Below are 15,527 nucleotides of genomic sequence, written 5' to 3'. Positions count from 1 at the left end.
GGGTCAATAGCTGTACCCTGTCAACAGATTCAGGCTGTTAGTGCTTTAATCATCCTCTCCACCTATTTCTAGTGTCTGAAATAGACAATGGATTTCAAGGAAAATTTTACACTTCCAAGAAGAAACATCGATATAGCCACGGTTTACTAGTAAAAGGAAAATTTTATACTTGCAAAAATAAACATCGATATAGCCACGGTTTACTGGTAGCAGGGAAGTTTTACACTTACAAAAATAAACATCGATATAGTCACGGTTTACTAGTACAAGGAAAATTTTACACTTCCAAGAAGAAACATCGATATAGTCACGGTTTACTAGTAAAAGGAAAATTTTACACTTACAAAAAGAAGCATCGATATAGCCACGGTTTACTAGTAAAAGGAAAATTTTACACTTGCAAAAAGAAACATCGATATAGCCACGGTTTACTGGTAGCAGGGAAGTTTTACTCTTCCAAGAAGAAACAAACAAGTCACGGTTTACTGGTAGCAGGGAAGGTTACACTTACAAGAAGAAACATCGAAATAGCCACGGTTCACTAGCAGAAGGAAAATCTCAGTGACCAAAATGAGCACCAGAATAGTTATTTTAAAAATAATAAAGTTATCGTTAAATTAGGAATAATTGGAGAAAGCTTTTCCATTTTTGTTTGGTATTTCGAGCTTTACAAAAAATATCCCGCCTCACATAGCTATCAATGTATGCGAAATTCAGACAGAATTATTGTAAGCGTTATAAATAAAACTCCACAAAAGACAGTTGATGGATAACTGAGAGTACATGAAATACTTAAAATATTTATAGATTTTTATCTAAGTGCATAAGTTATCAACTAGTTCTTATGTTGGCTCGATATTAAAGGTTTAGGCCTAATAAGTGTGATGAAGCATACTGTTACGACAGCGGAAGTCACGTGACGCTGGTAACAGGTAATGAGTATCTAGAAGGATCGGGGAATATCACGAATAATCCAGTATTTGCTAGACGCCCTCTATTCCTGTATATAAACAGGCAAATAAAGCGAGATAATTAATTGAATTGCAGACAGGCAGAGATAGAGACGGACAATTGAGTCAAGCGCCGTAGTGACAGTAAGTAAAGTGCGTGAATCGTTATGAATTATAGCGTGTCTTTCAGTTAAAGAGACTGTGGAAATTAAGTGTATTGCAAAGTAGTATTGAGAAAGAATAAACTAGTTTTATTTAAGAAAGGACTTGTATCGCTAAAGTTTTTCGGAAATAATTTCTTCGGAAAATTAACCAACGACTAGAGACGTAACAATACCTTTAGTTAAAAGGAAAGAAAACTGTAATGTGCAATAACCTGATGTTGGTAAAAATAACCTCAAATGTTATTTTTAAACAACTCTGATTTAAAGTCCTTAACTCACTGAGAATAAGATTTTTGATATTGAAAAAAGCAGATACAAAATTTGCTTTCTAAAGTTATATTTGATTTTAAGACTATTTGAACTAGGCTTTAGGCCCGAAAACGTCAGAAATGTAAAGAGCTACATACACACTTGAAAGATAGAAATTAATTTGTATTAGTTTCCATCTTCATGTCGGGTTTCGGCATCTTATTTTAGAAAATTATAGCTCGATTAAAGTACAGAAAAAGTACCAGCTAAATCCCATATACTCTTATCTATAAGATGACGTAATATATTTTAAAAGGGGAAGATAATTCGAATTTTTTATCACTTCATTAGGTTTGTCATTTCCTTCATTTTTTTCGGATTGTCTTTCAACACTAACAATCTCGGAGGAGATCCATTCCTGAACTTTCTCATTGCGGGTGCAGTAGAGTTTCCATCATACTTGGGAACAATCTTCGTAGTGAAGCGTCTGGGGAGAAAGTTTCCCCTTCTAATATCAGTAATTACAGCTGGAGTTGCTTTGTTGTTGATTATTCCAATTCCTTACGGTAAGGATTTATTTCTGAAATCTCCATACTTAACAATTATTTGTGCAAACGTTGTTAAAAAATTAAAACACATTTATATATACAGTATTCATAAGTAATAATGTACCTATATATGGGCAAATCATGTACATGTTTATATCCATTTGAAGTACAGTGTACATAACCAAAACCAGCACTTTTAGCATCCATAGAACCAAACTGTACACGTTAAATATCATCAGCCTAACCCAACCAAACTGTAAAGGTCCTAAAGTAATTAAAGATCATTAGCTAAACCTATCCAAACTCTAGAATTTAAAGATCATAAACTTAACCTAGCAAAACTGTATAAGTTAAAGACAATCAGCATAACCTAACCAAACTGTACAGGTTAAACACCATAAGAGTAATCTAACAAAATTATACATATTAAATGATATTAGCCAACATTAACCAAACTATACAGGTTAATGATCATCAACCTAACCAAACTATACAAGTTAAAAATCATCAACCTAACCAAATTGTATAGGTTAAAGATCATAAGCCTTAACTAACCAAACTGCATAGGTTAGAGATTTCAGCCTAGTCTAACCAAACTATACAGGTTAAAGATCACAAACCTAATCTAACTGTACAAGTTAAAGACCATAAGCCTAATCTAACTATACAGATTAAAGATCTTAAGCCTAACCAAATTATTCAGGTTAAAGATCATCAACTTAACCCAACTATACAGGTTGAAGATCATAAGCCTAATCTAACTATGCAAGTTAAAGATCATAAACCTAACTAAACTAGACAGTTTAAAGATCATCAACCTAACTAAATTACACAGGTTAAAGACCATCAACCTAACCAAACTATACAGGTTGAAGATCATCAACCTAATCTAACTATACAGATTAAAGAGCATAAGCCTAATATAACTATGAAAGTTAAAGATCATCAACCTAACCAAACTATACAGGTTGAAGATCACCAACCTAACCAAATTATACTACTTAAAGATCATCAACCTAACCACACTATACAGGTTAAAGACCATCAATCTAACCACACTACAGGTTAAAGATATCAACCTAATCCAACTATACAAGTTAAAGATCATAAGCCTAATCTAACTATGGAAGTTTAATAATCATAAACCTAACTAAACTATACAGGTTAAAGATCATCGACCTAACCAAACTATACAGGTTAAAGACCATCAACCTAATCTAACTATACAGATTAAAGATCATAAGCCTAATATAACTATGAAAGTTAAAGATCATAAACCTAATCAAACTATACAGGTTAAAGATTATAAACCTGATCAAACTTTACAGGATAAAGATCATCAACCTAACCAAACTATATATATCGTCAGGTTTGTTCTTATTTTCTAGAGCTGTCACATTGTTATTCTAACCATATCGTCAGGTTTACTTTTATTCTTTAGAGTTGACACATTGTTATCCTTCACACCACATTGTCAAATTAAATTAACCATGTCGTCAGGTTTGTCCTCACTCTGTATAGTTATGACAATGTTATTCTTCACATCACATTGTCAAATTAGCCATGTCGTCAAATTTGTCTTCATTTTGTATAATTGTCGCATTGTTATTCTTCACACTACATTGTCAAATTAACTATGTGATTAGGTTTGTCCTCATTTTGTATAGTTGTCACATTGTTATTCTTCGCAGTACATTTTTAAAGTAACCATGTCGTTAGTTTTGCCTTCATTCTGTATAATTTTCACATATTTATCATTCACCCCACATTGTAAAATTAACCATGTCGTAAGTTTTCTTCTCATTCTTTTGTTGGTATAAGTCGTTTGTAATAGTATTTTTTCTTAATGTTGTTTTCTTTATTGTCCATAATAATACTGGTTTATTTTCCCTAAAGTTCGTGTTGTTACACTTCGTTAGTATTATTTGTTTATTTTCCCTAAAATTGTTATAGTTTGTTAGTAAAATTGGTATTTTAAGAGTTGGTATGGTTACACTTTGTTAGTAGTAGTGGTTTACTTTTTTTTTAGAGTTGGTGAGGTTATAGTTTGTTAGAAATACTGGTTTAATTAATTTTTCCTAAAATGGTATGGTTAGTAATACTGGGTGTGTTTTTTTTCTAGAATTGGTGTGGTTATAGTTCCTTAGTAATACTGGTTTTAATTTTTTTCTGTATTTGTTGTGGTTAAAGTTCGTTAGTAATACTGGTTTATTTTCCTAGAGTTGGTGTGGTTGTAGTTCGTTAGAAATACTGGTTTATACTTTTTCTTTCTGGATTTGTTGTGGTTACAGTTCGTTAGAAATATTGGTTTTAATTTTTTCACTAGAATGGTGTGATTAAATTTGGTTAGTAATACTGGTTTATTTCTTTTCTAGAGTTGGTGTGGTTATAGTTCGTTAGAAATACTGGTTTTATTTTTTTCCCCTAAAATGGTATGGTTACATTTCGTTAGTAATATTGATTTTTTTTTCAGAGCTGGTGTGGCTACAGGTTACAGTAGCCATGATTGGGAAGTTAGCGATCACTGCTGCTTTTGCCATTGTTTACGTTTATTCTGCTGAACTTTTTCCTACTGTCGTACGAAATGTTGGAGTCGGAACAAGTTCAACATGCGCTAGAATAGGCTCTATGCTGGCTCCCTTTGTCAAAGAATTGGTAAGTATTTCTCTAAAACCGATATTACATATAACTGCCAGAAATTCACAGGTAAAAAATGAGGGGGGGGGGAAATATGGATATTTATCATACCAGAAATACAAGATATCATATATGCGATTGAATTACGTAAATCTGATTTAGAAATACTGACATTTTTCACGAATATAAAACGCCCGTATTATGTGCTTCGTTCGTAACAACTGGCTTAGGAAAATTTGTAATGTCGTAAAAATTACTAATTAGATTTCTAGAATGACCGTAAAGTTAAAAACGCTGAACATTTGCTTGAAATTGGTGTAATTATTGTTAAACACAGATATTTGTAAACGTAGTACGATGTGTTTTCGGGTGTACATCTCTCGACCCTGTTGTGTTCTATACCAATTATCTTACTAGCATGATGTGTTGTTTTAACATTATATATATATCCTATTTCAGACACCAGAAATAGATGGTGATAATGACTAAAACACAATATTTTGTTCCTGTTGTGAGGGTACAGTTGTCGACCCTACTGAATGTTTGGTAGCACTCTTCGTCTTCGCAGAATGTCTTGTTTTAGACATTTATCAAACCCACTTCAGACACTCTAGAAATAGGTGGAGAAGATGATTAGAGCACTAACAGTCTGATTCTGTTGACAAGGCAGAGCTATTGACCCTGGTGTGATTTTATAACACTCTTTTTACTAGCAGAACGTTATATTTTAGCCTTATATTACGGTTTACTAGTAGCAAGAAACTTTTACACTTCCAAGAAGAAACATCGATATAGCCACGGTTTACTAGTATTAGTGATGCTAAATTCTTGATTCCATTATAATATCAGTGATACTAACTTGTTTGTTCTATTATAATACCAACGATACTAAGTTATTCGTTCTATTGTAGCACCAGTGATACTGAGTTTTTCGTTTTATTATAATGTAAATGATACTGAGTTGTTCGTTATATTATAATCCCAGTAATATTAATTTGTTCATTCAATTATAATACCAGTGATATTAAGTTGTTTGTTATATCCTAATTTGTTCGTTCTATTATAATACCAGTGATATTAATTTGTTCATTCTGTTATAATACCAGTGTTATTAACCCCTTCGTTCTAATATAATATCTGTGTTACTAAGTTTTTGTTCTATCATATTACCATTGATACGAAGTTGTTCCTTCTATAAAAAATACCCCAAATACTGAGATTTAACATCGTTTTACTATGTCTCGAAACTCAATTATTTTTCACATAATATAACGTATATTTTTGAAACTTTCTTTTCTGCCTTTTCTTTTTAATTACTTCGTTTCTCTTTTTCTTGTACGGGGCTTAATGGTTAAAATAATCAGATTTTGAATCCTTTGATTCATAATTTGCCTTCTATGCAGCAACCGCAGGTTAGCTCTTCCGTATGCTCTAAGGAAGTCAAATCCCAATATTTGATCAGACAAGAATAGCCGTGGAATAACCAAAGCGTTTAAAATTAGAGATGACATTTCGCAGATGTTTTTTGCATAAGTTTGCATGAAATTTTAAGTTGAAATATTCCTCTCTGTGTATTTGTATTTAATTACTGCTACTGCGTTAAACTTTTCTCTAAAGTTTGTTATTTTTTAATAAGTATTCTCGGCTTAAAAAAGGTAAATTAACTTAAAATTGAATTACTGAAGCGATAGAAAGTATTAAAGTGAAGGATATGTTAATAAATAAAATGCTAAACATTTTCCATTTCAGGTATATAGTTAATTTTTTGTACATTCACAATTTTATGTTTAGGTTTCTTCCCGAATCTCCTCGTTTCTTGTTGTCTCATCGAAGATTCCAAGAGGCGGAGAAAGAGTTAAAAAAAGCCTTGATAACAAATGGAAAAGACCCATCCATCCTACAGTCGATCATGATCAAACTTACGGAAGATGTGGATAATGTAATTTGTTTCATTGTCAGTCATAACTAATATTATTAAAATACCCTTTAGAAGTTAGCGTGTGGCTTTAGTTTATTGCCATGAATTAGGTTTGGTTAAACATATTACTAGGGTTACAATTAAAACAGTTTCAAAATTATGCTTAGAAATATGGTAAAAGTCACGCTCATAGCAGCTATTACTTGATGTTTAGAAATATGATAAGAGTCACATTGATAGCAGCTTTTAGTTGGTGTTTAGGGGTATGGTAAGAGTCACGATGATAGCAGCTTTTAGTTGGTGTTTAGGGATATGGTAAGAGTCACGATAATAGCAGCTTTTAGTTGGTGTTTAGGGGTATGGTAAGAGTCACGATGATAGCAGCTTTTAGTTGGTGTTTAGGGATATGGTAAGAGTCACGATGATAGTAGCTTTTAGTTGGTGTTTAGGGATATGGTAAGAGTCACGATAATATCAGCTTTTAGTTGGTGTTTAGGGATATGGTAAGAGTCACAATGATAGTAGTTTTTAGTTGGTGTTTAGAAATATGTAAGAGTCACGATGATAGCAGCTTTTAGTTGGTGTTTAGGGGTATGGTAAGAGTCACGATGATAGTAGTTTTTAGTTAGTGTTTAGAAATATGTAAGAGTCACGATGATAGTAGTTTTTAGTTGGTGTTTAGAAATATCTAAGAGTCACGATGATAGCAGCTTTTAGTTGGTGTTTAGGGATATGGTAAGAGTCACAATGATAGTAGTTTTTAGTTGGTGTTTAGAAATATGTAAGAGTCACGCTGATGGCAGCTTTTGACTAGTGTTTAGAGATATGGCAAGAGTGACACTGATACCAGCTTTCAGTTGGTGCTTATGAATATGGTAAGAGTCACACTGTTAGGAGGTTTTTGTTGGTGGTTAGAGTCAAGTTGATAGCAGCTTTTACTTGATGTTCAGAGATATGGCAAGAGTCACGCTGATAGAAGCTTTTAATTGGTGTTTAGAAATATGGTAAGAGTTAAACTAATAACAGCTTGTAGTTGATGTTTAAAAATATGGTAAGAGTCACGTTAATAACAGTTTTTAAATGGTGTTTAGAATTATGGTAAAAGCACGCTGTTAGTAGCTTTTAGTTTATGTTTATAAATATTGTAAGAGTAACGTTAATAACAGTTTTTAAATGGTGTTTATATATTTATGGTAAGAGATAGTAGCTTTCAGTTGGTGCTTAGAAATATGGTAAGTGTCACGTTAATAACAGTTTTTAAATATGGTAAGAGTCACACTGACAGCAGGTTTTAGTTGGTGCGCTTAGAAATATGGTAAGAGTCCCACTGACAGCAGGTTTTAATTTGTGCGCTTAGAAATATGGTAAGAGTCCCACTGACAGCAGGTTTTAGTTGGTGCGCTTAGAAATATGGTAAGAGTCCCACTGACAGCAGGTTTTAGTTGGTGTTTATAGATATGGTAAGAGTTCATATTTAACAAAATATATCAATCACCTTTGGAAAATAAAAAAAGAAAATTTGTACGTTTTTTCTTGATAAAGATTTGTTGGTATATCATTACTATTGGATCTTGCAGATTATGTCTTCTTGAGAAAGATTTATTGGAATATCATTACTATTGGATCTTGTAGGTTATTTCTTTTAATATCACAGGAAAATAAGAAGTACAAAGAGAAGACAGTCTTGGATTTGTTAAAGACTCCAAAATGGAGGAAAAGATCACTAGCAATGTTCTTCATTTGGTAAGTTTGTTTTAACATTAAACATCTGTCTACTGATAGTTATCTTTGATCTTACATATAACTATTCTTACCTAGACATTTTCGTGTTAAGTTATACAATTATAAATAAAAACATTCTAGTTTGTCAATGAAAATTTGACGATTATGTAGATATATCGATCTAAACCACTTGACCTATTAGCCCACCTGTGCATAATATGCTACTGATATTAAATTCTCCTTCTTATCGACCTGTGTTTCGGCTGTTTATTACTTCAAAATGTGGTGTGCATCAAATAATAGTAATTATTTAAAAACTATGGAAATAAAATATACAATGAATGCATTTGCAACGGAGATTTTCTAAAACTATTTGCAAGTTATGTTTTTGACAAATAATTTACCCTATATTTTAATATTATAACAAACAGAGAAATTTATGTGTTGAGGGTAGAGGAGGGGAGTTTATAAGTTCCAATTTCTAACTTGTTCAAGAAACATCTCATACGAACATTGAATAGGAGCACTTGCTCAGCAGAGTACAAAACAGAAATTTTCAACAGTAACCAAATTAGTAACAGGAATGTTTTGCACTCCAACGGTAAAATATCCAAGTATGAATTTAGTAGCAGGGAATTCCATGAAGAAACATCGAAATATCCATGGTTTATTGGAAGCAGGGAAAATTTACACTTCCAAGAAGAAACATCGAAACAGCAACGGTTTACTGGTAGTAGGAAAAATTTACACTTCCAAGAAGAAACATCTAAACAGCCACGGTTTACTAGTAGCAAGAAACTTTTACACTTCCAAGAAGAAACAACTAAACAGCTACGGTTTACTAGTAGCAAGAAACTTTTACACTTCCAAGAAGAAACAACTAAACAGCTTATTATAATAGAACGAACAAGATTAACTTTCTTGACGTCACTGTTTTTCTAAAAGACAGAATTTTACACATTGACTTGTACAAAAAACCTACAGACAGACCACAATACCTTCACTATAAAAGCTGCCACCCCTCTCACACTAAACGGAACATTATCTACAGTCCAGCTCTTAGAATAAAAAAAAAGCTCAAATGAAACAGACTATGGAAAACACACTAAGGATCTAAAACAAACCATGTTACAAAGAGGATATAAAGATACCAAATCGACGGACAAATTGAAAAGGCTAACAACATTCAGCGAAAAAACATCCTAAATCAGAACAATACTAAACTTTCCAATAGAATTCCTCTTATTATTACCTATCAGTTTAAACTCAGGAACGTTTCACGAATTTAGAAAAAACATTTTCATCTCCTACAACTGAATGATCGCCTTAAACAGATATTTCCAAAAGTTCCCGATGTCTCCTTTTGAAAAAAGCAGAACTCTAAAACATATCCTTGTTCACACAAAAGTGAATTACATCCCACAAAAATGTTTGTCGTCCATGCAATAAAGCCCGTTGTCTAACCTGCAAGTTCATAAAAACCACTGACTCAATTTCTGACAAAGAAACTTTAAAATATCCAAAGAAATCACTTGTGAAACAAAAAACACCATTTACCTTACAAAGTGTAACAAATGCAATCACCATTATGTAGGACATACACAAACAACTCTCAGAGAACGTTTCAACAACCATAAAGTTTCTATTGACACCGAAAAAGATTCCCTGTTGCTCAACACTTGAACCAACCCGGTCATTCCATTAACGATGTTAATCTCATCGGCATTGAAACAGGATTCAAAACTAAAGCAGATAGAGAAATAAAAGAAGCTTATTGGTTCTTTGCTTACTTTTTCTAATTAAACATGTAATATATATTAGAAGGAAGATGTTAACTCATATCGTTTGTTTCAAGCAATGCTCAGTTAATCTGACCTACAGTGGAACATATTTCTCTTTAGTAATGGAAACTATAGATCAGAGCCAGAGATCGACACTGGGAATAGCTTTTCAGATGGGATGGGCTGTTGGCTATTTAATCCTCAGTGTAATGGCCTGGTTTATTAGAGACTGGAGATACCTTCAACTGAGCATAAGCGTACCACTGTTAGCTTTAGCCGGACACTGGTGGTGAGTACGTTCTTTTTTATTACCTACTTTATACTACCGGTTTGAAAGTTATTCATGTATAAATAGAGGGTGGAGGTATACAAAATATTTGGTAGCGTTGAGCATATAGGATTTATATCTCCTTCTTCCACTACCAGTGGTGTTCTCAGCGATGTCGATGGTTATGGAGTGTTGTAATGTTCTCCGTGATAACTCTGGTTATAGACTATTGCTCTAAGCGAAATTTCCACTTCAGAAGTCTTTACTTCTGTACAATGAGGTAAATGTTGTCCACCTCTTCTTTACAAATTGTCTAAATTCTGAATGCTTCAGAGATCCATTTTAAGTAACTCAAGGCACAGAAACAGTCCACGAATGGCATAAATTGAATTCCTTTTACACTTTCATCATTGCATTTTGACTTAAATATGTGACTGGAAGAAAACTTTTTCCCAAAATGTGTGTACTTGCAGATAGTATCTGCTTTCAAAATCTTACCTGTAAAAAATATATTACGTACTCCGTATTAGATTTAAGATATTAAATTATATCGTTTCTTACAATTACTATTGAGCTCTGAGAGTATCAGTCAGTCCAAAGATGGTATTTTCTTGCGGAATCAAGTGTTATCCTGATAGTTCACTTTAGTGTTTTCTCACTAATTTACCAAAACAAAATAAACTCAAGATTTTAGTACTTTTGAAATGTTCTAACACTATATTTTCTAGACCCATGTAGATACTTAAGCAGATATGTACTTACACTTCCCTTCGTCATATTCCAGATTTTACTAGAGTAGCTTTCGACAGATACTCTTATATTTCGTTATGTGCCGCTTTTGTAAACCTAAATTTGTGCTTAATTATCTTTTTTTTTACATTTCTGTATGAGGTTCCTATTTTGTGTTTAAGTTTTTAATTTCTCCGGTGTGAAACGGTTAGCCTATCTCTTTCCTTGCTGGAACTACGCCATCCCTTGCTTTTAACACTACAAATGATCTTTTTTTGGAAACATTAAGCAAATATCCCCACTTCGTTTGAATTCCAATAAGAAGCTCAATACTTAACTGCTTTTAGTCGCAGGGATAGATGTCCATTTTCTATCGAATGTCGACGTGATTGTATAATACAATTTATCTTATAGATTGTAAACATGTGAGTGTTTTATATGCCCCTCTCAATGGCAAGTCAGCAAGCTCATAATGCTAAAAAACGGGTTTCGATAATCGTAGTGGGCATAGCACAGATAGCCCACTGGGTAGTTTTGTGCTTAATAACAAACAAATAAGCTGTTTCACGTGCATTTATAACATAAATATTAAATATTTTTATTGAAACCCAAAGTTAAAACTAAAGCTTACATGTATACGAAATGTGCTTATTTTCGAGAAAAAAAAACAATCTCAAAATTCATATTGCTCTTTCTTTCTTTCTCTCACTCTCTCCACAAATCATTACTTCTTTGTCAATTCATACTTGACCCTGTGGCTCAGCGGTAAGTTTGGATGTTTATAGCAATACAATTCTAGGTTCGATTTTCTTGTGCTTAAAATCAAAAAAGCATTTTTTTTATCTTTTTTGTTTACTGTCTTTTTCCCTTCTTATTTGCTATTCATTGTATCCCAGTGAATATATTTATCTCGGTTTTAATAGTTTACCTAAGTATACTCTCACTTTTTACGTATTTGAATTCTATCTCTTCATGAATATATTAACTATTTTCTTAGTATTGGGACCTAGCATTGTCTGGTGGTTAGGGGCTCAACTCGCAACCTGAGGGTCGCAGGTTAGAATTCTCGTTGCCGAACATGCTCGCTCTTTCAGCCGTGGGGGCATTATAGTGTGACGGTCAATCCCACAATTTATTGGTAAAAGAGTAGCCCAGGAGTTGGCAGTGAGTGGTACTGACTAACTGCCCTCCCTCTAGTTTATCATTGTTAAATTAGAGACGGCTAGACATAGCCCTCGTGTAGCTTTGTGCGAAATTCCAAACAAACCAGACATTCACTATTGATATATTTTTCGTTCAATTAATTACAATTTTTTCCTTCTCTCCCTACGTACTTCTCTTCCCTCGTGTTTCTGCCTCACATGACCAGGTGGTTATGACACTCGACTAGCAATCTGCGGGTTCGAATCCCCGTCACCAAACATGCTCGCCCTTTCAGCCGTGGGAGCTTAAAAATGTGGCCGTCATTCCTACTATTCGTTGATAAAAGAATAGCCCAAGAGTTAGCGGTGGGTGGTGATGACTAGCTGCCTTCTTTCACTGCTAAATTAGGGAAAGCTAGAGTTTCTGGTTCGTCTCATTACAAATTGTTACCTGTTATCTTTCTGGTTCGTCTCATTACAAATTGTTACCTGTTTCGTCCATTCTCAACATACTTTGTTACCTGCTATCTTAAATTTCGTCTCATTCTCATTATAGCTTGTTAACTGTTATCTTTCTGGTTCGTCTCATTACAAATTGTTACCTGTATCGTCTCATTCTCAACATACTTTGTTACCTGCTATCTTAAATTTCGTCTCATTCTCAATATAACTTGTTACCTGTTATCTTTCTGGTTCGTCTCATTACAAATTGTTACCTGTTTCGTCTCATTCTCAACATACTTTGTTACCTGCTATCTTAAATTTCGTCTCATTCTCATTATAGCTTGTTAACTGTTATCTTTCTGTTTCGTCTCATTATAACTTGTTACCTGTTTCGTCTCATTCTCAGTATAACTTGTTACCTGCTATCTTAAGGTTTCGTCTTATTCTCATTATAACTTGTTATCTTTCTGATTCGTCTCATTCGTTCTATAATAATACCAGTGCTACTTAGTTGTTCGTTCTATTATAATATGAGTGATACTAATTCCTTCATTCTATTAGAATATCAATGTTACTAAGTTGTTTGTTTTATTATAATGTCAGTGATACGAAGTTGTTCGATTTGTTATAATGTCAGTGATATTAATTTTTCGTTTTGTTATAATGTCAGTGATACTAAGTTGCTAGTATATTTATAATACCAATGTTGGTGAGTTGTTCGATCTATTATAATATCAGTGATACCAACTTGTACGTTCTATTATAATACCAGTGATACTAAGCTGTTCGTTCTATTATAATAACAGTGATACTAAGCTGTTCGTTCTATTATAATATAAGTGATACTAAGTTATTCGTTCTATTATAATAACAGTGATACTAAGTTGTTCGATCTATTATAATATCAGTGATACCAACTTGTACGTTCTATTATAATACCAGTAATACTATGCTGTTCGTTCTATTATAATATCATTGATACTAAGTTGTTCGTTTTTCATTAATACCAGTGATATCACCTTGTTCGTTCTATTATAATACCAATGTTACTAAATTATTCGTTCTATTATAATACCAGTGTTACTAAGTTGTTCGTTCTGTTGTGATGTCAGTGATACTAAATTCTTCGTTTATTAAGTTGTTTACTAAGTTGTTCGTTCTATTATAAGACCAACGATACTAAGTTATTCGTTTTATTATAATACCAGTGATACTAAGTTGTTCGTTCTAATTTGTTCATTCTATTATAAGGCCAGTGTTACTAACTTATTCGTTCTATTATAATAGAATCGATACTAATTTATTTTTTCTATTATAATAACACTGTTACCAAGTTGTTCGTTCTATCATAATACCAGTGATGCTAAGTTGTTCGTTGTATTATAATACCAGCGATACTAAATTTTGATTCTATTGTAAAACCAGTGATACAAAGTTATTCGTTCTATTATAATACAAGTATTACTAAGTTGTTCGTTCTATTATAAGACCAACGATACCAAGTTTTTCGTTCCATTATAATACCAGTGTTATTAACTTGTTCATTCTATTATAATACCAGTGTTACTAACACAGTGAACAGTTACATAAGGTATTGTCAGTTCCTCCTAACCGCACTGTACAGTAAATTATAGTATAGTTAGTTTCTTCCTCACCACAGTGAACAGTCACATAAGGTATTGTCAGTTCCTCCTAGCCGCACTGTACAGTAAATTATAGTATAGTTAGTTTCTTCCTCACCAAACTGTACAGTCACATATAGTATAGTTATTCTCTGCTAACCACACTGTACAGTAAATTACAGTATAGTTAGTTCCTCCTATCTACACTGTACAGTAACTTATAGTAGAGTTAGTCCCTTATATTATACAGAGATTTAATGTAGTATTCAGGAAGTATTTATTGAAAAGAATAAGAACCCTATAACCCAAGCGCTTTCCATTTAAGATTGTTAGGACATTGCTTTGAAGATTTTAAGGTCTGTATTATGTCATTTTCTACTGCTTAAATCGAACAACAATATCATAATAAAGCCAGCAGACAAGGGTGGAGCTATTGTTATTCTTAACAAAGATGACTATATCACGGAAGCTAACCGGCAACTGGAGGAAACTCATTTCTAGAAAAACTCTCACATGATACTACAACTCACTTTATTAAGATCATAACTGATAAACTTAAAGAACTTCCCCAAAACAGTAAAATTAACAAAGAGACATTACAGTATTTAATACCCAGACAAGCCTTTCCAGGTAGATTTTATCTGTTACCCAAAATACACAAAACAAACAATCCTGGCCGACCCATAATTTCTAATGTAAACATGGCTACTGAAAAGCTGCCCGCTTTTGTTGACCAACACATAAAATGTATTTCCCGTACCCTCCCCTCTTACATAAAGAATACTACTCACTTTCTTAACATCATAGAAGATATTAATACTAACGGACAGTTACCACCCAACAGACTTCTTTGCACGATGGATGTTTCTTCCCTTTATATCAGTATTCCACATGATGAAGGACTACAAACTCTAAAGTTCACATTAAATCTTTCTAACAAACCAGAGTCTTAAACAGTAACTGATCCTGCCAGCCTGGTTTTAACTTTGAACAACTTCGAATTCAATAACGAGCATTACATTATGGTTAACAGTACTGCAATGGGTACCAAAATGGCTCCCAATTATGCCAACATTTCTATGAGCTATATTGAAAGCCAGTTTTTACAACTAAACCCTGTAAAACCTCATACATGGAAACGTTACACAGATAATATATTTTTTCATTTGGACAGCTGGTCTTAAATCACTTAAAGAATTTATCTCACATGCAAACTCCTTTCACAAAACAATCAATATTACCTGTGATTACTCGCCTACGAACCACACTGTACAGTCACATACAGTATAGCTAGTTCCTCCTAACCCTGAGGAAGAAACTAACTATACTATAATTTACTGTACAGTGCGGTTA

The 15,527-nt window shown here is 33.1% G+C and overlaps 1 protein-coding gene across 1 annotated transcript in view; it reads left to right on the top strand.

Moving 5' to 3' along the window:
* Window positions 1–15,527, top strand: part of LOC106470288 (organic cation transporter protein-like) — a 30,350-nt gene that overhangs the window by 8,347 nt on the left and 6,476 nt on the right. The window contains exons 5-7 of the mRNA XM_022398895.1: window positions 73–149; window positions 1,680–1,929; window positions 4,385–4,566. Coding sequence (XP_022254603.1) covers window positions 73–149; window positions 1,680–1,929; window positions 4,385–4,566 — 509 coding nt within the window. The remainder of the gene's footprint in view (window positions 1–72; window positions 150–1,679; window positions 1,930–4,384; window positions 4,567–15,527) is intronic.

The sequence above is a fragment of the Limulus polyphemus genome, unplaced genomic scaffold, assembly GCF_000517525.1.
Source record: "Limulus polyphemus unplaced genomic scaffold, Limulus_polyphemus-2.1.2 Scaffold3924, whole genome shotgun sequence".
In the NCBI taxonomy this organism is placed as follows: domain Eukaryota; kingdom Metazoa; phylum Arthropoda; class Merostomata; order Xiphosura; family Limulidae; genus Limulus; species Limulus polyphemus.
The sequence above is the reverse complement of the archived record's forward strand: the minus strand, read 5'-3'. Positions and strand labels throughout refer to the sequence as shown.